Genomic DNA, 25,868 nt, shown 5'->3' on the forward strand with positions numbered 1-25,868 from the left:
GGTACGAGTAAGAATGTGTCTGCCCCCAAAGGTCAGCCATTTTGAAGCTCTTATTCACCCGATGGTTTGAGCCCTCGGATAGTGAGATCTCAAAGCTGGGCGTTGGGGTGGAAAGAGGAACTGGGTCAGCTTGAGTGTTGTCAAATGAGATAGGCGGGGAGATCATGGGGTTTAGTTCCTCAGTAGGAGACAAGCTGACATTCTGAAATGAGAAATAGAGTTTATTTAGACATTATAGTACAGTGGCCGAGAGAGCTTGGTTGTGTTGTGAGTATTTGCAGAGTGTTTCTGGATTTGGTTGCGTAGTGAGTATTTGCAGCATGTTTCTCTATTTAGTTGCACTGTGAGTATTTGCAGTGTGTTTCTTTATTTAGTTGCACTGTGAGTATTTGCAGTGTGTTTCTTTATTTAGTTGCACTGTGAGTATTTGCAGTGTGTTTCTTTATTTAGTTGCGCTGTGAGTATTTGCAGCGTGTTTCTGTATTTAGTTGCGCTGTGAGTATTTGCAGTGTGTTTCTTTATTTAGTTGCACTGTGAGTATTTGCAGTGTGTTTCTTTATTTAGTTGCGCTGTGAGTATTTGCAGCGTGTTTCTGTATTTAGTTGCGCTGTGAGTATTTGCAGTGTGTTTCTTTATTTAGTTGCACTGTGAGTATTTGCAGTGTGTTTCTGTATTTGGCTGCGTTGTGTTGTGAGTATTTGCAGTGTGTTTCTGTATTTAGTTGTGTTGTGAGTATTTGCTGTTTGTTTCTGTATTTAGTTGCACTGTGAGTATTTGCAGTGTGTTTCTTTATTTAGTTGCGCTGTGAGTATTTGCAGTGTGTTTCTTTATTTAGTTGCGCTGTGAGTATTTGCAGTGTGTTTCTTTATTTAGTTGCACTGTGAGTATTTGCAGTGTTTTTCTGTATTTGGCTGCGTTGTGTTGTGAGTATTTGCAGTGTGTTTCTGTATTTAGTTGTGTTGTGAGTATTTGCTGTTTGTTTCTGTATTTAGTTGCGTCGTATTTGCAGTACATGTGTTGTCAAACTGTTGAAGATGTTTTTTTAATTTGATTGTTTTTTTTCTATTTGCATAAGTTTTCTTCAGTTGCAGTGGATTGAGCTCTCGCGGACACCGTATTATAGACAAACAATGGACAAAATCCAATGGATAAAATCCTCCCTACATTATTTTCCACTGAATATTCTGTTTAAAGTCGGCACAAAATGGAAGTTGTGATAGTCTTTTCTTTCCTATTGTGACATATATCTGAGTGAAATAGTAGGACTTCATTTTGTCCATTGGGTATTGATTGGACCATTGCAGTTGGCTAAAGCTGTGATCTCATGTGAGTGACAGGTTCTCCAACCCTTGTGCCAGTAAACACAACACCAGAAAAGAGATATTGTTGCAAGATTTTACATTCATGCTGACTTTAAATGTGCTTGAAAATGCATGTCATGCTTTGTCATCAACTTTAAACAGTTAATCTGAATGCAAAATGTAAGAAGACCAAATTCAACATTACTAGCTGTGAGGCCGAGAGGATCTGGCTGGCTGTGAGAGACTCTTCCTCAGAAGACTCGTCAGAATCATCATGGACGATTGGAAACAGGCTTGGTGAACTTCCTGAAAGCTGGCTGTCCTCCTCCATTGGGTGGGCTTCAGGCTGGTCAAGACTGTCAATGGATCGCCTCCGCGCACCCCAGTTAAAGCTGTCAACTGTCTCACCCTGTCAGAGAAAGAGTGGGAGAAAAAAAGATTCCCCTGAATGGGTATATTGTGCAAAACCATATTTCAAAATGGAAAGTCACAGGCTACAGCATGCTCTATGTGAAGGTGCTCAGTCAGTGAGTTTGTTATATAAGGACATCTCTCTCTTTAAAGGATTAAAACAGTAGTGAAACACATTTGTGTTCCAGTAGAGTAAGTACCGGTAATAAAGTGCCTGAAGGCCATTTCCTTTGGAAGAGGCTCAAGTTATCACTGCAGCCACATGCCTTGACATCAGAGTCAAGAGTCAACATTTACATTCCTACACAGATCCAGTTCAGCAGTTGGCAGGTCGCTTAAACACTGAACGTTAATGCAAAAAGTTAGGAGTATACTTTCACTGCAGGTTTTTGATACTGTTACATCTAAGTTTGGAATGAAAATATGATGGCTTCATAAACAGCCATGAAATAAAACTCTTCAAATTTATAAGGCTGAATCTGCCCTTTTAAGTGTCTCTGCGGCATTGCAGCCTCAGCAAATTTGTAGAATGACCTCAATGCACTGACTCTAATGATTTCATAAGACAGCCAAGCTGTTAAAATGCAGACATGTTGAAATTAAATAAAAACTGCATAAGGGGTGACTGAATTTTTTAGACGTTACCCCTCAGTTCATTCTTAAAGTTTCACAAATACACTACCGTTCAAAAGTTTGAGGTCAGTAACAATTGTTTCATTTTTTTTTTTTAAGTCTCATGCTCACCAAGGCAGCACTTATTTGATAAAAAATACAGCAAAACCAGTAATATTGTGAAATATTATTACAATTTAAAATAACTGTTTTCTGTTTTAATTGTTTCTTGTGTAATGTAATGTAATTTATTCCTGTGATGAATTTTCAGCATCATTACTTGAGTCTTCAGTGTCACATGATCCTTCAGAAATCATTTTAATATGCTGATTTGCTGCTCAAGAAACATTATTATCAATGTTATCAATGAAACGGTGATACATTTTCTCATGATTTTTTTAAATTAATAGAAAGTTCAAAAGAATAGCATTTATTTCAACAAATTTCAAGAAATAATTTGTAACATTATAAATGTCTTTATGGTCATTATTGATCTTGCTGAAAAAAAGTATTAATTTATACTAATTTGACGTTGTGAGTAAACAGGTATATTATGAATGTACTGTATATTTAAAAAAAAAAAGAGTAACCCAAAAAGGACTTACTGACCACAAACTTTTTAACAGTAGTGTGTTGTAAAGAAATAATTAAATAAATAAATAATTCGGAATTCGGTGGGAACTTTTGCACATTTCATCAATAAGGGAAATGGTCAAAATCATTTATGTTTTTGTAACGTTACACAACGTTAAGTTTCTAGGCAGTATTGTGGACATGCATCACAATATGGTCTTGTCCTACTGCACACAGCACAACACTGGAGGATTCCTGGGCTTACCTGCATCTCCTTGATGGCACAGACATAAACAAGGAGAGGAGATTGTATTACAAAGAGTTAAAGAAAGTTACAATTGTATTGAGCAAACACAATAGTTTATCTCTGACTAAAGCTTTTCAAAAGTTTAATGCATAGCATTGCTTTCCCCAAAGATCCACTTTACTGCAGTGAAAAACAAAGTTCGACCCAAGTCATTTGGAAGTCAAAAGTCTTCAGAAGCAAGAGGGATCAGATCGTTTTGGTTTCATTTTTTAAAATATGTTCTCACCTCTCCATCTTCCAGTTCTACGTCCAGGAAGTCAAAGTCCCTGAATACACGAAACTGCTGTTCTGAAGTGGTGTCATCCATGTTTTCTGTGTCCCGTGTGCCGTCCTCAGAGGACACCAGACTGGGCTGGTGCTCAATTAGGTCCAGTTCCCCACAGGATGAGAAAATCACCTGTAGGAAGTGCTTCAGTATGATTTCCCAAATAACATGGTGACATTGATACAATGTTGAATTTTATTCCAAACCATCATTTTAAGATTGACATTTCAAGTGCGTTGGATCAGCATTGAAATTATTATGAAAGCCAACAGCACTCATGGGTGGAGACATTGGACATAGCATTGAACTAACACTGATTTGTAGTTGATGACCACAAGATCATGCAGGTATTAGTGGGGTGTTTTCAAACCACGATGGGCATTTTCAACCACTTTACCCGATTTGGTCTTATCCACTGGGGGCTTGGTTTAGGGGGCCTTTGTGATATTAGCAAGTCTAGTGAAAAATGGTTGAAAAACACCAATTGTAGTTTGAAAATGCGCACTGATGTGCATTTCTAAGTAGTTTAACTGATGCTTTCTCAGTAGAGAGAAAAAAACAGTTGCATCCTATATCGAAGTCTTGTTTGTTGAACCACCTGACATACATGACATCTCTGGGTTTCAAACAATGGTGCATCTATCTTTTTATTTATCTGTTCCTTTGTTTTGCTTGCTGGTTATTTTCTTTTGATTTATTGTTACTGAATCTAATGAAATACATTAATTCATCACTTCATAACGTTTATTCAATTACATTAGCATTGATTTTTTTGTGGAAATCTCAGCATTGTTTTAACTTTAATTGTGGGTGCAAAAGTGATATTGAAACAACATCACTTCATAACGTAGATTCATTGACGTTATCATAGACTTTTTTGTTGAAATCTCACCATTGTTTCAACATTAAATGTGGGTGCAAAAGTGATTTTTACAAAAGTGAACATTAATTCAATGCAATTAGCATTGCTGCATCAACATTGACTCAACATTGTTTCAATGATTGTGTGCAATCTGGGTTCTGACCACTGATCTATATAATGACTATGTGGTTCTGACATGTTTTCTAACATTTAATACTGGGAGGATAACATTTATGTCACTTACAGATGGGTTTTTGGTGAGTCCAACTTCTTGGCCACACAAGGTTAATACATTCACCAACTTCTCACGAGTCCGTTTCTAAATTGGGAGATAAATTACACCAAAATGAATACATTAAATATAATGAACATCATAAATAAATGTAATTTAATTTAAAATAAAAACAATTACATTTAAACAAATAATACAAAAATAATAATAATAAAACATTAAAATATAGGGAATATACAAATGCAAAAGTATTTATGCACTGTTCTTCAGTAAACATCAGAAATTCAATGAGCGTATCTGTGAGTGCTCACCTGAGAGGACTGGGGTCGTTTCCAGCTGACAGGCACCAGCACGTGGTTGTTTTGATAAGAGCCCGAAGATGTAGAGGAGGTACTGCGTGTCACGGCAACCCCTCCTCCGTTCTTCCCATCTTGCCTCGGGGAACCGTGAAGCTCGTCATACCGCCGGCCAATCACCGGTGTCTAAAACACACACAAACGCACCATTTAAGCCCAGAGATTTCACGTCTGCTCTGTTCTTTTCACATCATAATCTTGTGGCCCTCGGCCCGAGAGTCTTTATTTCAGCGCACTCCTTTTGATAGCTTCAAGTTGCCTCAGATCCCCACCAACAATTCAGAACCTGCCGGAAAAAGTGGATGTCTTTTCTCAATGGTCCTGCTCCTCTGTGTCTCGTTGAGGAGTTGTAGAAAAAGAGAACTTCAATAAAGCAAGCCAAACAAAGCTTGTGAGAATGTCAGGATTTCCCTTATTGAATTCACCTGCCCTTAATTCCTGTGAAATCCTTTCTGCTGGGATGGGATCGAGCTTGTTTTGAGTTCCCTGTCAGAACAGAGGTTTTTATTCTACTGTCTCGCCCACTTGCAAGAGGCTAAATGTGTCCCAGAGGTATTTGACAGAGGGCAGAGGAGTCTGCTTTAAGACTTTGGAAAGGGCTGTCCAGCCCTCGCCGCTCTGGATGCAAAACGCCACAGCCGGAGTGACATCATTTCCTGGAATTCATGCATTACACAAATAGCTCCCTGTTTGGTTCCCACACTTTAATGAGACCAGGTCGTTGATATTTCCATCAAGTTTCGAACAGAAGACCGAACCTTTACATTTTAAAGGTTTAAACCATTAAAATGTTACTGTAAAATAATATTAAAGGAGAAAACTAATACAGAGGAGAAACAACAAAAAAAACTGCACAGCTCCACCTTGGAAAATGTGGCCAAACCCAGAGAGGATGCCAGTATTTGGTGGTTTGCTGGCATGACTCACTTTTTCAACCTAGATAACTCTCACTTCACTAACTTAACGTACTGTACATCACCACTCAAAATAACACCTTTTTAAATTCTTTATAATAATCTTTTTAATTATAAAATGAATAACATTTAATAATAAAAATACCATTTAGTGTTTTTTCGGTCTTGAGATTTCTTGTATTGTACAGCGCTTTGAGAGTGTGAGCAATTAAAAGCGCTATATTATATGAAATAATAATAATGATAATTACTATTAAATAACTATTATTATTATTTTCATTATTATTATTATTAGTTTTATTATTATTATTATAAGACAGAGAAAAATATATAATATATAAATATATAAAATATATAATAACGGACCTATAATAGGAAATTATATTGTGATGAAATTTTCAAAAATATTTTTAGCTCCTTCAGTCACCTCCCTTTTCCTAGAATCCAGTCCTGCACAACCAACCTTATGAGGTGCATCTTGGGATGGTTTATAAACAGTATTTAAATAATTTACATGCATGCTAGGTACTTTGTGGTTGCTACAAAAAGTTTGGTTGCTTTGAAGGATAAGTCTTAGGGTTTTACAGATCATGAGACAAATGAATTCAGCCAAGCTTTTGACTTGTACTGTATAATGACAATAAAGTAGGACAGACAGAAACATCATACAGTACCTCTGAAATGTCAAAGTGAAAGTCAAGGGTCTTTCCAGGCAGGGCTTTGGAGGGCGTGTCCCACACACGCCTGACATCCACAGTGGATGCGTTACTCAGCGGGGACGAAGGCGAAACCAGACTAGCCGAGCGGGAGACCACCAGCTTTAATATGTTCAAGGCTTCCTTCCAGTGTGCAGTCTGAAGTCACAGAAACAAACACAAAACAGAGCTAAGTTATTCCTTAAGGACGAAACATGCTCACCTCCCAAAGCATTACATACAGTCAATCCATCTTCACAAGCAGTAGCCGTCTCTTCTTCTGCCGAGATAAACACACGAGCCCGGCGAGAGCAGAAGTTCAGAGGAGCGTCTTTGCTGTGAGGCCACACTGAAGGCCTCAGTAATGTGGAAAGCAGCCAATAGGACTGACTGTTTATAGACTGCTGCTGGGTGTGCCTTTGGATTTATAGCCCTGGCACAAGGTTGTGGTTTTTTTTCTCTATTTTTTTTCTCCCTCCGAATGAAGGGTTGAGAGATGGAACGTTGAGGGTTGAGACGTTTTTACCAAGAATGTAAGACAACTTAAAGGTTTACAGTAGAAACGCTATAAAACACTATTATGCAATAAGTACATTTATTTAGACTAGTTGATATGAACCAGTTAAATGTAATCATTGAGACTAATTTTAGAAGCACCAACAATATATTTGATTCTCAGAGCACACACAAACTGCTCAAACTGTTATTTTTAAGTAAAACTATTCAAATTGTTTTAATTTATTGAAATAAAGATCAAAAAGTCAAATAGAAATATTAGCTGAATAAATATATTTATTTATTTATTTATTTAAAAGAATTATGCCTTGGCAACTAACTGAAATTGAAAAAAAAGTTAGCTTAAGTACTACAATTATTCAAACTGAAATAGATAAAGCTAAAATAGAAACTAAATAGTTACATGACAAAATGAGTAAAAAATACATACAAAATAAAAGCTATAGTATTAATCAATAAAAACAATAGTATTTAATTGTACATAATATAACACTACATTGTAGCTGGATAAAAGCACCTACCAAATGACTAAATTTCATAATAAATTTTAAGTTACAAAAAAGTCAATTGTGTATGTGATAAATTAGAGGCGTCACACCTGAACAAACTTCTCTATGGTTGTTAGAACCTCCATGTTGAAGAGTTTGGCTTGAATACCACTCAGGTCCATGTGACTCAGTAGACTGTAGATGATTTGCAGAAGAGTTTGTTGCATGCTGGGTAATCCTTTCTCCAACAACTGTTTACAAAACACAGAAAGTATTATAAAGTAAAGTTTCCATAAACGCAAAGAATTTGCATGTCCGCATTCCTTCAAATTATTGCCTTATCATAACCAGATAAAACATTTTTCTTAAAATTTCAAATGTTGTAGAATTCACTTTTATTTGCGTCCTACCTCCGACATGTAAGTAACCATGCTGAGTGTGCTGTCACTGAAGGCTTCATGTAGGTAGCGACACACCACATTGACCCAGGAGAAGCAGTCTCGGGTATAAGAGTGTGTTTTATACAGTGTCATCACATGGGCAAGGTTGGACAGCTTGGAGTTCTTTTCCTCGAGGCAAATCTGTCAATCAAAATGAGTGATTTTCAGCAAACAAATGTGCTGTAGATTCTGATTCTGAAGTATAAAATGATACATAGTGTGATTTAAGGTCAGAGTAACAGGAACAGACCTGGGAAATTCTCTCAGCCACGTCCTTACAGAATTGAGTAGGTGGGTCAAAGTGTAACACAAGATGGGGGATGAGGCAGAGCACATTCAATGGGAAACCTGAAGGGTAATAGCAGATTTACTTTCATAATCCCACTTAACATGAACCTTGATGGATTAACAGAAACTTATTTTAGAACGGTACATTTTTCTGGCAGTAGAAACAAAAAGGTCTACCTATGGCTTGGGAGGTGTCCACCACTGGTAGCCGTGAGACGGGTGTGAGCAGGCTGAAAAGCTCCAAGGTAAGTTCTGTAGTGTTCGCAGAGGTGAAGCCCTTCAGAAGCAACTGCTGAAGTCCAGAGAACTCCTTCCATTTTAGCTGGATCTGGATCTTCTCCAGCTTTTCTTTGTATTCCTGCTTATCTAACGAAATGTGGCCTAGCAGCTTCCCTAACAACCTGAGGGACATGTGGTACTCAAACTCAAAGTCTGACTCCATGAGTGACACCACTGCCCAAAAGATGGTGGCTAGCAGGTTGCGAGGATGGTTGGCGTTGGCTGGGTCGGTGGAGACCACGTTGTCCCTGGAGGAGGATGAGGACAGGGATTGGAGCTTGGAGAAATTGCTCTGGTGATGGTGGATGCGGTCTAGCGTGGCACTCCGGGGAACCTCAGAGGAACGCTCAACCTCGCCAAAGCGCTTGGGTACGGAGTAGCTACGCTGGTGGCGTATTCGCTCAGAAGTCATGCCTGATCCTGGAATCAGGTCCAGCTGACTGGTGCTCTTACGGTTTAGCGTTAACTTGCCACTGGATGGAAGATCTGGCGAAGATGCCCTGCAGGAACATAGACTTATCACCAACAGGGAACAAAGCATCTTGGACTTTTGATGTTGAAGTTAGAAGACTCCTTAACTCTATAAAGCCAACTGTATTTATAAAGCCTCTATATATGATCAAAGCTTTGCTGAAAAAACTGTTGTACCCAGTCCCAGGTACATACCTTCTGTCATCTGATTGATAGTTTATACTTTTTAGTATAAATGCAAAAACATATAGTTTCAGGTAATGTTGCATGTTAGACTTTACACATTGTTAGTAACGTTTCAACATGAACACCTACTGGACTGAATAAACCTTGAGTTTGCTTGATTAACCACATATCATTGTTTATCCCCTTATCTATTATAAAAAAATAGATTTTTTTGTGTCGTGTGTCAGGTTTTACAGGGTTAATGTTATACGGCTGGAACTTACCGTAGTATGACAAATAAGTCATTGTTCTTCAGGCACTCAGCTAGATTATCCACGACTGACTCAAGAGTGAGAAGAAGCTCCATCACATAACCCTGTGGAGGAGATGCATTGTGAGTTTATTCACTCACTGAATCATTCAAAACTGTCATTAAGGAGCCCAAAGCTCACCTGAACCTCCTCTCCGTGCTCCCCGACCACCTCCACCAAGCGCGAAAGCAGGTCGGAGACGGCCAGCGCTGAGAGGGGCTGCCGCAGAGCTCTGAACACCTGGAAGGAACGTCCCGCGTAATGCCTGGAGGAGCTACACAGAGCCATCTGCAACGCCACTTCACTCAACTGCTGCTCAAGCCGAATGTCTGCAAACATACAGAACATGCAAACAGACATTCAGTAGTGGCCAAAAGTCATGTCCGAAGGGGATATTTGTTGTTTATGACCCTACAAGAATATGGAGGAAAATTTTAAATTTAAAGTATTTATCTGATTAAATTATTTGGCAAAAAAGGCAAACTACAGCTACAGGTTTTATTTTACTTTGCAAAAAAAAAAGAAAAAAAAGAAAAAAAAGAAAAGTGAAACAGCATTCATAATTTCTTTGTATGACAGCCTGGCCAAAAAAATACATCCACACAATTTGACATGAAAATATCATTATCAGAAAAAAAAAAAGTTTTTTGCACAATTTCACATAATGATTACACAATCTTAAACAAATGTGTAATAATATTTAAGTAAATAGTGAAGATGTCAAATCTTCCTAGGCTGGATATCCCTTTTGACAAGTACTGTATATTATAAATAGCAATAACATGTCACAAGCTGCACCCAGGTAATGTAGATGAACACTGGAATGACTAAAGACAAATTTGCTTACCTGGCTTACCTGATTTGGACTCTTTGAACACAGACATCACATGTCGCAGGAAGTTGGTAAGCTGCTCTGTGCTTTTTGAGTGTTGACTCTTAGGAGTGATATCCTCATGGCTCCATAACGGCCCAAAAGGCCTAAACAAACCATGCACATATCTATTTAATTTTTTACATATTACACTATAAATGATGTTGATAATACAGGAAGAGCTACTTTCACCTTGTCAGCAGAGCCATATGTTTGATTATTACTTACTTGCCACTAGATGGCGGACTAGGCTGCAAGATTCTATTTCCATGTGAACCAGCAAATGTGCTTTTGTGTTTCTTGAATAACATTGTGGTGCATTAAAGATGAGCTTATAGTTTTCCAGATAAACTAAATAATCAGACAGCAATTGCTGTATTTTAAACACATGATAGAAACCTTTTAGACAGTATGTGAAAAATTGTTTGAAACAATATTCAAGTGAAAGAAAATAAAAAGTTGTTTCCCCATCCTGTACGTGTAGACTTGTTCACACTATCAGCTCAAACCCAGTCTTGTTTAATGTCTAATTCAAATCTTTTCTCTGTTGACACCATAATTATAATCTCAATACTACCAGCTCGATGCAAGATTTTATTTTAAGAAAGTAATTTGGTAGTTTCATCCATTCACAAGTTTCATCCATTCACATTAAAAATGGGATTTGCAAAACAGTTTGGAATTGTCTGCAGTGTGAACATAGTCTGAAAGAACCCACACCAGACGCCCGTCTAATCCCACACCACAGTGAGAACCGCTCTGATGTAGACCGATGAAATACATGCAACATACAAGTCTGTAATATCCTGAGTGATGTCAGATGTAAGACGCGTCAGATGTGTCATTTCCTGAATCAGTTCCTGAACAGCTCTGGAATATTCACATGAAATGACCTTTCATTTTAGTTACAGTGAAGATAAACTGAAAAGAACTCAGATTAATTTAACAACGACGCTTTTACACTTAAAGTGTTAAAATGTATTTAATAGTTCAACACTTTATTATGTGGATTTGAAAGGAGTCTCTTATGCTCACCAAGCAAAAATACAATAAAAACAGAAATACTGTGAAATATCATTATAATTTAAATAACTGTTCTCCATATTCATATATTTTAAAGTATATTTTATTCATGTGATGGCAAAGCTGAATTTTCAGCATCATTACTCCAGTCTTCAGTGTCACATGATCCTTCAGAAATCATAATATGCTGATTAGGTGCGCAAGAAATATTTCTTATTATCAATGTAAAAGATATTTTTGTGGAAACCATGATGCATTTTTTTTTCAGGATTCTTTGATAAATAGAAAGCTCAAAATAACAGTATTTATTTGAAATTGATCATTTAAAATGTTACAAAAGATTTCTATTTAAATACAACAAAAATCACTCTCCTTGAACAGTAGAGTAAACATCACAGAATTGATTGACCTAGATCACAAAATAATTGTAGGTCTGTATACCTGGTAGTGAGAAACTCAATGAGCTTGCTGCTCTTCTCATCATCTTCAGTGCTGCTCTCCATTTGCTCCACCTCTTCCTGGGCCAGATGAGGCAGGTTGGAGCTGCTGCCTCCGAGGCTCAGGCTGGACGAGGTAGAGGAGGAACTGAGGCCCGAATCTGGCACTGGAGATGCCTGGCCATTCCGCAGGAAGTCCACACCACCTGAACACCACACGTAGGGCGAGTAAAAAAGTTGGGAACGGAACGAGCTCTGAAGACGAACCTTTAGGCAAGTCAAACAAACCCGGTGATAACATTCCTAAATGAGCCAAATCACAGACATTAAAGAACAATATCAACTATGCTGTTATGACAGGGGCTGGTGACTGACATCTTATCAGCATCATAATTGACTTTGCCTAGACATGCTTTAACAGCATGACAACAGTGAGACCACCCTCTGGTGCAAACCAGTCTCCCCAGGGCCCGATAGATGGTCCCTTTGGAGCGAGAAGATAAAAATAGTGCATAGGAATGCTCTAATCAGGCGTTTAGATGCTCTGTGTACATATAATTGTTTTTGGCCACACTTCCAGAAGTTTGTTCTTGCACAGATAAGACTTCTCACCCTCCACCCCTCTACGGGATTTCAACATGACCGCACTCTCCAAAGCTATGTGTCAAATACCAAGGCCAATGTGTAAGTGTTCATGCAAGGAGGGTGTGATAAACAGGATTCATGCAAAGTTGCTAAATTTGACTTGTTGACAGCACAATTTCACAATATTTAATACAATGTAGTACTTTGCAAAGTGCAAAGCATTCATCATTTCAAGGTCTAACAGTTATAATAAATGTAATTTATATAAAAATTAATGCAACTGCATCATAGTTTCAAAGTACTTATTTGAACTTATCCAAGTTGTATATATCATTTTTGATATATGGCTTGTGAAGGCCTCAACAGCATTTCTTAAACATGATCAATACTTTCCAGGAAAACTGATTGTATACAATCTCTTCTGACGGTCACAGTGATTTACCAAGTAAAATATGTTCTTGGATCATCATATTTTGTTGATCCCGGAACAACATTCCTGTCCGAAAATGTAGTCCTACCCTATCCATACCCCTAAACCTAACCCTTACCCTACCCATAAGTTATCCCAAAAATCAGATGGAACTCAGGTGAATAACACTGATGTAGAAGCACCTAACCCTGGTTGTAAGCCTAAAATTCACGTAAACTTGTCCCTTTAATCTGATTGGTTGATTAGAATGTTGATCCAGGAACATGTTGCATTTGGTGGAATCCCGTTCACTGTCTTCTGACCCCTGGCACTAATATCCATGCTTCAAAATGTAGAATGATTTTGAACACATTTTACTAAATGTAAGCCTCTGTGTTGTGATGCACATGCCGAGTAAGAATAATCTTTATAATGTTACTGATATTTTAATGAATATGCCAAGGAATTAAATCATATATTTTTTTCAGATATTATAAAATGTAACATTATGTTGCAAACATATTGAATATATTTATATATTTGTATTAATAATATATTTATATGGTTAATTGTTTTAACCTGGTTTCATTATTGGTTGGCGGTGGCATTAAAACTTTGAGTACCACAAATAAATAAATAAATTTATTTAAAGCAAATTTTTTTTTGCTCAATAAATGCCCATGTATGGCATATAATATAAAAAAAACAAACATTTAAAAGACATATTTCGAATGTGAAGTCTACTACCTGTGTAGAACTCAGGCTGGTAGATGGGTTTGAAGGTCAGGCTCTTGTTGCTGTTGGCATCTCTGGTGTTTAGCAGAACGGAGGCAATGAGGCTGAAATTGTTGTTGCAAGATAACGTGATGAGAAGGTGCAAGAGGAGCCTCTTACAGTGTTCAAACACCTCTGGACGGTAGTGGTCCATACCTAAAAAAAAGAGCCATTCTAAAGGTTTACGTTTGTACTTGCATTTGTTCAGTATTGTTTAGGGCCATTTGGGGGGTTAAGTGGGAATATCTGGTTCAAGAATTTAATTTTTTCTTTGGGTTTGTCTATTTGAGTTTTTCAATACCTAAATATTGTTTTGATTTGAAATTAATAAAGATCTCAATCCGCAGGGATACACATATTTCACATACTTTATAAAAAGACATATTAAGCTACTGGTTTCACTGACAACATTGTTCTCATAGCAAGCCACATAGTTATAGTCATAAGACACATTCAGGGATGCAATGGTTCAGATGAGATTAGATTAAAAAGAAAAAAAGAGAGATATGACAAAAGTAAATCCATTTTGGATATAAATACCACGTATTACAGTAAAAACAGTACTTTTCATCTGAGCACACCTGACTCCTGCATTGCAGCCTTAATCTAGAGGGTCTAATCCCAGATCAAATGTCCCGGATTGTGATGAGAACAGAACACAGAGGCTCTACTGACCCAGGAAACAGGCATGGAGCAGTAGAGGGAGGTGTAGGGCCCAGTCCTCCTTCACGCTGTGATCCACCACCAGCTCCGTCATGAAGATCACTGCTATGTTACACCTGAACCAGACAAAACACACTGCTCTTTCAGCGCATGAACAAAAAAAACACATACCAGCAATGACCTTTCAAAAAGAACAGAACATATTCACAGCTGTGACTGAGTGACAAAAAACATTCTTAAAAGGAACTATGTTGGTTTTGTCATTACATTGACGACGGGCATTTTTATCATAGTTCCTAAGTAGACGTTAAAACGAACATTGGTAATGTGTTATCGCAGGGATTTTTTTCGGGTCAAAGGGGCTCTGGCGACAGCACTGCAGCTTCTGATCATCTATTTTCCATCTGTCTGATAATTGCAGTGATATGCTTTAAGATTCCAGCATTACATAATCTGCGGGACTGATAAGAATTGTGTTTGATGAGAGATTAAATTAAACCGAGTCAAGTTGCAGTGCTTTAAAAGCCAGTGTGTAATTCTAGACTGAGTGACTAGACGTTAACAGTGAATCTAAATATGAATAAAAGGTTGTAACATAATATGAAGAAGTAGAGAGTATAGAGTTATTTTTGTAACTTCATGACTGCTTTAACGTAAATAAATAAATCATCATAAAAATGCACTATCTATCACTTACGATGGAAATCTATGGCTGGAAATTTTAAAGTGTAGAAATATTACGATCATATTTTTGTTAAAGAATTTTTTATAAATTCTTTGATAGCAAATATTTGATATTTGTTATAAAACAGGATATGACATTGTCTGGCTGAGGTGGAATTTGCTTCAGGTATCCATGTCATTTCCTGATGTATTTGTGCAGGTTTAGTAGATTTACATGGTCACAGCATGAATTGAAAGCTTTGTTATAACTAGTGTTAATGTCGTTAATGAAATCTATGACCAAAAATGTCTATAGACGACCCTTTTTTCCATGACTAAGACAAGACGATGACAACAATGTCATTAAACGATAACTGTGACTATATCAACTTATATCAACTATAGTAACAGGTATAAAGTTTTTAAAAGTTATAGTTACGCTTTAAAATAAAAAATAAAAAAATAAAAAAATAAAAAAAAAAAAAATACTCCAGAAGCTTGACCTGTGGAGGGGTCCTCGTGGAGTGACGGTTTCGGGTAGATAATCGACCAGCGGTGCCCAACAGCCTCCATTAACTGGCATGGGAAGAGGAAGCGGCTGATTGGTTTCCAGCACACTTATAAGCCACATGGCATATGGAGGGAGCGGCTCACCTACAGACAAAGCAAAAAGAGTCAAAACAACAACACGCCATGCCTGACAGGTATGCCTTTCATCTGTGAGACTTGTAATAAAACAGGATTTTACTCTTGAAGTATGAGTGGTATGTAGACAGACAAACTCCACAACTGTCATAACTCATGCCTAATGCAATCACGCTCAAAAACCATTAAGCTTAAGCTATCTCAAGCTGAAATGTATTACCTGAGCCGGCTTTCAGAAATATCTCAAATTCAAGAAAGAAATATGTTCTAGACTAAAAAAAAAATATAATAATATTTAACGCCCTTGGGCCAGAACTGTCTCGACATCTATTGCCAAAGGGGAAGCATCACAATTTAGACTTCAAGAAATTTAACTTGACATTGCTCAGAAGCTCCGCCATTGTATACAATAAATATCAATCATTCCTGAGCTGCTTTGGTCCCTCTGTAGGGTTATGATGAACTTCACTCACTCTTTTCCTCGTCGTAGGAACCTCCAGAACTGCTGCTGTACCGAGACTCCAGGCGGTTATGTGCTCGTAAGATGTTGCTCAGCCTTGGGTGGACAGAACAAAATATCCATATGTACAGTATATGATGTATACTGTATGATGCAGTTGCAGAATCAAATTTAAACATGCGAATAATTTTGTTATTGATCAAGGCAGTTCACCTTAGGTTGCTCCAGGGAAATGTATGGCAAGTCTCTTTAGATAAAGGTATCAGCTTCAAGCTTATGTTTGTAATGCTCATTGTGGGTTTAACCTCAAACTATCATCAAACATGAATAGGGAAAAGAGTCTTATGGATATATGTAAATTGTGTGGTTTGTGGGATATACCTGTCATCACATTCTTTTGTGATTGGCGAGCTTTCCGTGTCAGGGATGTTTTCCTGGCCACACACTAATGTTTTGCAACTGGAAGGTGGACCTTTAGAGACATATTTATGAATACAGCATGTGATATACAGTATATGATCAATATATCACCTTCATTTTGATTTTTGCTGTTTTGCCTTGACAGATATATACAATTCAGTTATATTCAGAATACAGTATTGTTCAAAAGTTTGGGGTTGATAAGATTTTGTAATGTTTTTGAAAGAAATCTCTTACGCTCACCAAGCATTTATTTGATTAAAAATATTTTAATGCAGTAATATTGAAAAATATTATTACAATTTAAAAATATATATATATATATATATTATTCCTGTGATGTCAGCAGTCTTCAGTGTAACATGACGCTTCAGAAATCATTTTAATATTCTGATTTGGTGCTCAAGTAAGATTTCTTATTAACATCATTGTTAAAAAAAAAAAAAATTCTGAAATTGTTTTGTGAAAAACTGTGATACACTTTTTTTCAGGATTCTTTGATGAATTCTTTGAAAAAACAGCATTTATTTGAAATAGAAACATTTTGTGACATTATAAATGTCTTTACTGTGACGTTTGATCATTTTAATGCATATTTTCTTTTCAGAATAAAAGTATTTTACTTGCTTTAAAAAAAAAAACTTACTGGACCCAAACTTTTGAACAGTAGTGTATATACACACAAATTATCTTTATGGTGAGTGACATATTGTAGATGATTGTAATCATCTAGCATGCATACCAGAAGTGATGGTGGTAATTTTGCTTGTGGCTGAAAAGCGGTAAAATGGAGGATTGTCACAGTGCACCACAACAGGGTTCACAGGATCTGTCTGCTGAAGTTCATAAAGCAGCTCCTCCATGGTTTGAATGGTGTTGTTGCGACACAGATAGATCACCACCTTCTTAATCTGAGTATAAATAGAGGACAGTCCACATGCTCAAACTTGACAACCTAGCTTCCATTCTTTATCAATAAAATCTTGACATCAAACCAAAATGAAATAATAAATGTAATGAAATAAATAAATGTAGGACTTACGTGGGGCAGGAGAGAGGTGTCGCTGCTGACTCCACATAGGCTGATGAGGAATTGCAGGGTGGTCCGCAGGTTATTAGTCCACCGTTCATTACTGACGAGAGCGTTCCAAGCGTTCTCCATTTCTGCACCTGGGACATCATCACCATACTAGCCCACACAGAGACACACAACTCAAGATGTTGTTTTGTTTTTTTAGTTTAGCAAAGACTAAAGTAACAGGGATTCACTGACATACCTTTGCGGTCATGAACATGAGGTTGTTTAGGACCAGAGAAGAGGCCTGCATTGACCCCCAGCCTGTGCCACGGAGCAGGTGAGGTGCTGAGGTGTTGTGAGCGAATCCCTTCCTGTTGTCCCCAGGGCTGTTCGAACTCGAGGCTGTGGGCAGCAGACCTCCATCCACCAGCTCAATGTTACTGAGCCAAGGGAGCAGGTAGGTCAGCATTACCTGGCGCCCGTTTGGATGAGTGGAGGGAAACCTCTGACTTACCTCTAGAAGTGAGAGATGCAAAAAGATAGAGCTTCATACATACATATTCATAGAAATTAATGGAGTTTCTACATGTTTGGGTAAATTTGCTGTTGGATAAAGGAATATTTCAGGTTAAATGCACTTTAAGGTCCAGAAAGAAAACGTGTTTAAACGGAAAAAAGCAATAATTTACTTACAATGAAAGACTATGGTGCAACTGTACTGGAGAGGTAAATGTGCAGAAATATGATGACTATTTCTGTTAAAGTACTTTGATGAATTCTTCACTACCAAATATTTGATAGTTTTTAAAATGTGTGTGAAATATTATATAAAATATATTATAGAAGTCGTACGGTTTAGGTGGAATTACTTTTCTAGGTAGGGAAGTTTGATCCAGGTATTCATGTACAATATTTAACAGATAATATATATTTTTTAAATAATATTTAACAATATTTCATTTCCTGGTATCTTTCTGCAGGTTTGCCAGATTAACACGGTCACAAAGATTATAACTTTATCTTCTTCAGTGACAAGTATAATGTGTAAGAGTTATATTTTAGAAACAATGTGACAACTGCATATTCTAAATAGAAATCATTCAAAATTATGTTCTATGATAATTGACAGCATGCCACAGGAGTTGTTATTGTTAACTTTTTTATTAATTAAAATAAATGTGAAATAAAATAGATGAAAAACTTTTACTTAAACCAAAACTAGAATGTTGCCTTGGCAAGTAACTTAAATAGAATAAGTTTAAGTTAAAGTACTAAAATTACTAAGTACAACTGAAATAAAAATTAATACATTTTTAATAAATAAAAAAATTAATAGAAAAAAATGACAACAGCACAAAACTAAATTAATCAAATTTGAACTACAAATAAAATGAAAACATGAAATTATAAAGCAAAAAGTTAATTTTAAATAATATAGTAGTATAGCATAGTATTAATTTTAAATACTACAGTAGTATATAAATAATATTAAAATAATACTGTGTCACAGATGCTGTCGATAGAGCTTAAACTGTATTTATTAAACCATAAACAATTCCTTTAAGATCACATTTTGCAGTGGAAAGTTTATGGTTTTAAGGGTTTTCAGCTATAAGAGAGTGTCATTTACAGCCATCATTATCCTTCCATTTAATACCTGAGAAAAGGGGCAGGGTAAGTTCAGGGTACATCCTGGCAAGTTGCTTAGAAAGCTGGGTAACAGAGAGACTGTAGAGAGGAGGAAGAGGCCCGTGTGTCCCATACAGGATAGCACCACTTTTCTGTTCCACAATCCTCTTAGAATACACAGACAGCTTGGCCTCCAGAATCTTTGTAACCAGAAAACACAGACACACAAACGCAGGCATATAAACAGATTAGCACACAAACACACCATTTAATCCAGGACACTTTCTATTATTGCAGCACTTCTTTGGCAGAGAATGTTCTCTCTCTAACCTGCATTAATTGCATAGCGATCTCGTAGATCTCCCTGTTGGTGTCGGACGCTTTGAAGAGAACAAGGTTCAGCAGAGTCACGATATCACTGGAGTAGTTTCTATGAAGGAAAACAAAAAGGATCACCTACTTAAAAACAACTTAGATTGTTTTTGCTAAATATCTCAATGAGGAGCTTCATTCCAAAGATACGTCTAGTCTTGGCACTAAATATGTAAACAAATCATCATGAGAAAGAACGTAGGCAAATGCTGAAAATTCAGCTTTGCATCGCAGGAATAAATTACATTTTAAAATACATTAAAATAGAATATTGTAATCTACATTTAAAAAGAAAAACATTACATTTAAATAGCAAAAATAATAATATTATGAACAAATATTGCAGTGTTTTTGATCAAATAAACACAGCCTTGGTGAGCAGAAGAGTCTTTTTTTAAAAACCTTTCATAAATAATCTTTACAACCTCAAACTTTTGAACGGCTTAATGTGCTGAAAAATTCAAGATTAGCATAATAGCATACCTGCTACCACAGACAGTGGCAATGGCTTTGAAGCAACCAGAAGCCAGCTGGCAGGAGCCGGTGTAGCATCGGTCCACGGCCCAGTTAAACAAATTCACCTGATCTGGGTTAAGTTCCAGCAGAAGAACCACCACCTCACAGCCCAGCTGATGCACCTGAGGAGGATCCGATCAGAGGATCGCATTTGTTATCTATTGAAGTGATTGGTGATTCAAAACCACCTTAGCTGGTGGAGAACTAGCTGCCGTCAGGTATCAGATGGATTTTTCAGCATGTTTCCTAAAGTGTGTCAGTATAATTGATGTTGAAACGTCTTAAAACAGTCTAAGCTGGTTCTGGTCTTCTGATCCAAATCAGTTGGGTCAAACTGGTCTGGTTTGCATGGTTTTGGAGGGGATGTGGCACTTATATATATATATATATATTCTGTATATACACACACACAATTAATTGCATGATTAATATTATGCATTAAATTGCATTAATAATAACTGTTTCCAATGATACACACAACTATTCAAAGGTTTGGGGTCAGTAAAGTGACAGTGAATACATTTATAATGTTACAAAATATTTTTTATTTCAAATAAATGCTGTTCCTTTGGACTTTCTATTTATCAAAGAATCCTGAATAAAATATATTATCGTTTATACAAAATCGGTTTTCAACATTGATAATAATTGATAAGAAATGTTTCTTAAGCATTAAACAAGCATATCAGAATGATTTCTGAAGTATCATGTGACACTGAAGACTGAAGTAATAATGGCTACTTAAAATTCAAGTTTTGCCATAACAGGAATAAAATATACTTTAAAATATATTAAAATAGAGATCCGTTATTTTTTTAATTGTAATAATATTTCACAATATTACAGTTTTTCCTGTATTTTTGATCAAATAAATGAAACCTTGGTATGCATGACACTTCTTTCAAACACATTTAAAAAACCTTTTTGACCCCAAACTTTTGAACGGTAGTGTACCGTCTTGTTCGAACACAAAAATGTCAGGGCTCAAAGCCAGACTTTCACTTCAAGATCCAACATTTGCAGAACAATGAAAACAAAACATTGCTCATTCACAAGCTGGGAAAGAGAGAGAGAGAGACATCAGTGGCTTATCTAATGAAAAGTCCCTCAGGAAATTTGTACAGGGTCAAAAGGCACAAACCATTTTAAAGATGGTTGTGCTGGTATAGCGATATCAACACCAAAGCAGCGAGTGAGAACGTATGTGGGTCATGAGTGTTTGGCTGCATACCCGCAGATCTTGACAGGCAAGGATGTTATCCAGCCACTTATAGAGGTAGCCATCAGGAGAGAGCCCTACGTTGTCGAACACAGGGCCACAACAAAGCACAGTCGACATGGCCTATGAAAGGAAGAAAAAACAACAACATTCTTTCATGCAAAGCTTTCATGAAAAACTTGGAATTTCCTGTTTTGAGGAAATCACGTCCTATCGTGTCTAACAGAACAACAACAAAAAAACTTCAAAGAAACAGGGAAGAGGCTCACAGGGCTCATATCATGTTCTGGATGTTTGTATGTTTTAATGACGCCAGGGTCTTGAAATTACAAACCTTTTACAACGTCTTACAACACCTGCCTTTCTGTTATGGGGAATGGGTTAACGGCAAAACACGAAGCTACACATACATACACAAACAATGTAGCTTTAGAGGTGGGTGTAATTTTTCCAGATATCCTAACCTGAAAAACCTGACGCGAACTATATGTTTGCACGTCGTCAATCTGCACAGAGCCGACATTATGTGTACAAGGTTTCCACAGACAAAACAGAGCACACATGCACTGTCATCACAAATGGACTCATTCGTCACATAATGGACCCACTTTTGTCTCTTTGGCATGTGTCCACATTGAGGTCTTGCACTGTAAATGACTACAGCACATACTAGGCTATAAGTAGACCTCTAGAGATAAAATTAGTGGTGTATACGTATGTCTGTGGTCTGAATTAGCAACACAAGCAATGTTTTAAATTAGAACATTCCGCTCCATTGCTTTTACATGCAAATAGAAATATTACTTGAGAAACAAATCAGCATATTAGAATGATTTCCTAAACTTTTGACCGGTAATATCTTTTAAATAATATATATATATTTTATATTATTTATGAATAATGTACTTTTTTTAACCCATCTAAAAAAAAATACTGTGAGACATAAAAATGGTTATCAAAATAATGTACAATTATACATTATATCAGCGTATTCTGTACTACCTTAAGAGCACAATACTGGTATCGAGTGATCTGATGGTTCCGGTCACTATAGCGATCCAGGGGCGTGAACATTATACTGAAAGGCCCAGCCCATTGGCTGAAAAGGATGAAGAGATGGTGTCGAAGGCTTTGCTGAGGGAAGAGGAAACGCCGATGATGCACTATGATACAAATAAAAGAAAAAGAGGGAAAAAGAGGGATTAGATCTCAAAAGACGGGAACACTTGAAATGACTAAGAAATTTGAAACAATTAAATAAAATAATGGTTTTAGTTTCGCCTTTTCAAAGAGAATAGGGAAATGGCTGGCCATTGTACAACTCTTTTCATGTGCCCATGAAGTGGCTCTCCATCTAATCTACTGCTATTTTGGGCAGTGCCTCCACTAGGGAGTCTAAATCAAGACTGACGTCAGGAATACCCCGTCACCTAGCAATGAATTCCATTTCCTAAACAAAGAAAATGTGGAGCACTTCCCAGAGCGAGATACAGCTTCAAGTCCGCCAGTATGATGTCATTACTTAATGTGGTGACTAAATATTTTAACTAGGAAGAACAATATTATGGCTATTTATGAATTAAAACGTGTACCGATGGATTGAGCACAAACAGGAATGTGTATTAAGAAAGTTAATGGGCTAAATTTTGATTTCCTGTTGACATTAATTGTATGTAGAGTTTGTGAGACATCTGTTGCTTCCTCTTCACCTGGGACACACTGTATGAGGTTGGCCACCATGGCGCTGAAGTGAGCTCGAATGTCTTTAAGAATCTCCATGTCTTTGTCATTCTCAGCTTCCAGAAGCATCCGGGTCAGGTCCACATACTCAAGAAAGAGAGCGCCCAGGGCCAGCGTATCGCGTTCCAGCGCTCCATTAGTGCTGAGAGACAGGGAGGCGGGGATCATTTCATGTTTTATAGCCTGTGAGTTCATAATGAGACGCGATGGAGCAGTCCAGAGAACAGAATTCATAATAATAAGATCCTTCTCACCTGTCACTGATGACACCGGCATCCGCCAGCAGCTCAAAGATCCTGAGGAGCTGGAGTCTCAGCAGATCTCTTCTCTCTCGACGTTTTTTATTCTAGCAGACACATTACAAGAACAGTTACTTTACTATAAACACTTTCAAGAATTTTTGTAGTTTACAAGTCTGGGAATCCAAATTTTAAGAGTCCCTGATATTTTAAGGTTTTCCATGATCGTATGAACCCTGAACTGAGCTCTTTTTTTTTTGCACTTTTTTGTTTTGGAAGACAAGTCATGTATGCATTGCTTGAGCGGGCCATTTACAATACAACAAGTTATGGCACATACCAGCTGATCTGACTGCACAATGTAAAAAATTATATAACTGACCTCAGGTCTTCTTTCCAAAGCTTCCTTCATCAAAGGATGCAGTTCCTCAATCAGCTCTCTGTACGAGACATAACAAATATAAAATCAATAAGGCTAAAGAAGAATCAATAATGTGCTTCCAGGGTTTATAGAGCAGTAATTGCTCCATTTCCCGAAAATACTTTTAAGATTCCAAGAATTGAAATAAGCAGACATGACTAATGTAATATGACATCTGATCACTGCTTTGGAACAATGATCAATCAAAACGGAAAAAAAAGAAAGCTTTTTTAAACATTTGCTTATGAATAATAAAAAAATTTACCAGCACAATTCTAATTACCGGTACACCAAAAACTGTACATTGTTCTATGACTGACATTTTAATTTTTTATTTGCCTGGTCATTCATGGTAAAATTATATGCATACAGTGTTTGTGCATCGCCTTATTCAAGTCAAATAATTCAAAAGCCTAACAAGCGCACAACTGAGGTATGACTAGAATGTGAACATCAGATTTATGCTGCTCTTCACATCTTATCTTTAAAAATCGTACACTGAACTTACATGACACATTAAAACTGATTATTTAAAAATTAAAACACCGTATGTTGTGATATAAAATAATAAAAAATAACAATGAGTGGACTTCAATCTGTTGTATAATGTCATGACACTATGAGAAAGTGGTGTCTTGTAGTCATCTAAATATCTACAATTGTTTCGGGTTTCACCAAACGTGAGAAAACTGTGCAGTTATGTCATCAGAGATCTTAAATATTTATATAAGTGCAACATAGTACCTGAAAACCAGTGAATTTGTGCGGCCAAATCCAAGCACCAAAGATTCTGTGATCTCAATGCTTTCTGAACGCATCAGAGGGACCAACTGCTTCAGCAGCCAGGCCACAGACGGGGTGCCCAGGATCTAATGAACCAAACGTAAATCAGTGATTCCATCCCGTTATTAAATGACTGACTGGGGCGTATGACTGTAGACATGACTGGTGCGTGATGCTAAAGACGCTCCACCCACCTTGTTGTCGTAGCTGTTGTTGTTGTCTGTACTGGGAGTGATGATCTCAGGGGTGGAGGCTCGAAGATGACCCGAGCTCATGATGCTGGGTTTGGCCACACCGAAACACAGAATCAGATAGTTTCTCCACAGAGACGCAAAGGTGTCTGCTGAACCAGCCGAGCTTGTCTTCTTGGCGTTAATTGGGTTGCTAAAAGATGAAGGAATTCAAATGAATGAACTGACTGATGTAAGGTAAAAAAAAATTAAAACTAGTTAGTTAGTTGAACAAGTTAACTCTCGTTAAAACTTCAGATATAATTATACTACTGCTCAAATTTTTTTTTAATGTTTTTGAAAGAAGTCTCACCAAGCATTTATTCGAACCAAAAAATACAGTAAAACAGTAATATTGTGAAATATTATAACAATTTTAAAAAACAGTTTTTCTAATATTTTAAAATGTAATTATTCCTGTTATGGCAAAGCTGAATTTTTAGGATCATTACTCTAGTCTTCAGTGTCACATGATCCTTCAGAAATCCTTCTGATATGCTGATTTGCTGCTCAATAAACATTTATTATTATTATTATCAATGTTGAAGCAACAGTTATGCTGCTTAATATTTTGTGGAAACCATGATACATTTTTAAGGATTATTTGATGAACGAAAATTAATTGTGTTGAGTTAACATGTATAATGAATGTACCCGTACTGTATATATTTAAAAAAAAGAGTAGTAGAATAACCGAAAAAGTACTGTACAGAGTCTGCTATCAGGGGCAGAAGCACTTAAGCAAGTGCAGTAACATAATAAAAAGTGGCTATGGGAGGCCATTAAGAGCTTAAACTTAAAGATAGAGATAGATTTAATGCTTAAAAACCTCCTGCACTTTGAGGTTTAAGCCTGGTCAACTAGATTTAAATCCTTACATAAGCTATTAGACTGTCACAATAGTTAAAGCTACAATGCACACCAATCAAAATAGTGACCTCTCAATGATATATAGATGTGGGTCAAATGGACATCCATCCCTCACCTGGGCTCAAGTAAAGGCATGAGGAGCTGCAGGCGGGTGAAGGCGTAGGGCCAGGCGTAACTGAGCGCTGTGGGACAGTGCTTGGGTAGGTACTCCTGTCTCAGAAGGCTGAAGAGGCACAGAGCCCAGGGTTCCTTCAGAGACTGTGCCAAGATCCACACACGAGACGGGCTCCGCACGTCATAGTGGCTGCCGAGCAGAGATCCGTTCCACTCCACCAGCCACTGCAAGTCTGCCTGCTGCCCGGCGGCGAGAGACGCCTGTGGGGATTGGGGAAGGG

The 25,868-nt window shown here is 37.2% G+C and overlaps 1 protein-coding gene across 5 annotated transcripts in view; it reads right to left on the reverse strand.

Annotated features, from left to right (window-relative positions):
• Positions 1-25,868, reverse strand: part of frya (furry homolog a) — a 53,521-nt gene that overhangs the window by 7,324 nt on the left and 20,329 nt on the right. For 3 of the 5 annotated variants that reach the window (XM_079610681.1, XM_079610678.1, XM_079610680.1), the window contains exons 21-53: positions 25,589-25,848; positions 24,568-24,757; positions 24,335-24,459; positions 23,552-23,609; positions 23,185-23,276; positions 22,900-23,072; positions 22,193-22,353; positions 21,203-21,313; positions 19,939-20,093; positions 19,414-19,513; positions 19,112-19,283; positions 17,714-17,970; positions 17,479-17,625; positions 17,179-17,347; positions 16,398-16,488; positions 16,030-16,112; positions 15,415-15,565; positions 14,261-14,364; positions 13,559-13,741; positions 11,822-12,023; positions 10,343-10,464; positions 9,628-9,815; positions 9,460-9,551; positions 8,438-9,039; positions 8,223-8,320; positions 7,943-8,113; positions 7,643-7,783; positions 6,508-6,687; positions 4,875-5,045; positions 4,576-4,650; positions 3,431-3,601; positions 1,507-1,710; positions 59-202 (exon numbers count right to left, since the gene is read on the reverse strand). In XM_079610681.1, coding sequence (XP_079466807.1) covers positions 59-202; positions 1,507-1,710; positions 3,431-3,601; positions 4,576-4,650; positions 4,875-5,045; positions 6,508-6,687; positions 7,643-7,783; positions 7,943-8,113; positions 8,223-8,320; positions 8,438-9,039; positions 9,460-9,551; positions 9,628-9,815; positions 10,343-10,464; positions 11,822-12,023; positions 13,559-13,741; positions 14,261-14,364; positions 15,415-15,565; positions 16,030-16,112; positions 16,398-16,488; positions 17,179-17,347; positions 17,479-17,625; positions 17,714-17,970; positions 19,112-19,283; positions 19,414-19,513; positions 19,939-20,093; positions 21,203-21,313; positions 22,193-22,353; positions 22,900-23,072; positions 23,185-23,276; positions 23,552-23,609; positions 24,335-24,459; positions 24,568-24,757; positions 25,589-25,848 — 5,343 coding nt within the window. Of the gene's footprint in view, positions 1-58; positions 203-1,506; positions 1,711-3,430; positions 3,602-4,575; positions 4,651-4,874; positions 5,046-6,507; positions 6,688-7,642; positions 7,784-7,942; positions 8,114-8,222; positions 8,321-8,437; positions 9,040-9,459; positions 9,552-9,627; positions 9,816-10,333; positions 10,465-11,821; positions 12,024-13,558; positions 13,742-14,260; positions 14,365-15,414; positions 15,566-16,029; positions 16,113-16,397; positions 16,489-17,178; positions 17,348-17,478; positions 17,626-17,713; positions 17,971-19,111; positions 19,284-19,413; positions 19,514-19,938; positions 20,094-21,202; positions 21,314-22,192; positions 22,354-22,899; positions 23,073-23,184; positions 23,277-23,551; positions 23,610-24,334; positions 24,460-24,567; positions 24,758-25,588; positions 25,849-25,868 lie in introns of all 5 variants that reach the window. The other 2 variants (XM_079610679.1, XM_079610677.1) reach the window with 1 other exon arrangement.

This window comes from Phoxinus phoxinus (genome assembly GCF_949152265.1).
Source record: "Phoxinus phoxinus genome assembly, chromosome: 4".
In the NCBI taxonomy this organism is placed as follows: domain Eukaryota; kingdom Metazoa; phylum Chordata; class Actinopteri; order Cypriniformes; family Leuciscidae; genus Phoxinus; species Phoxinus phoxinus.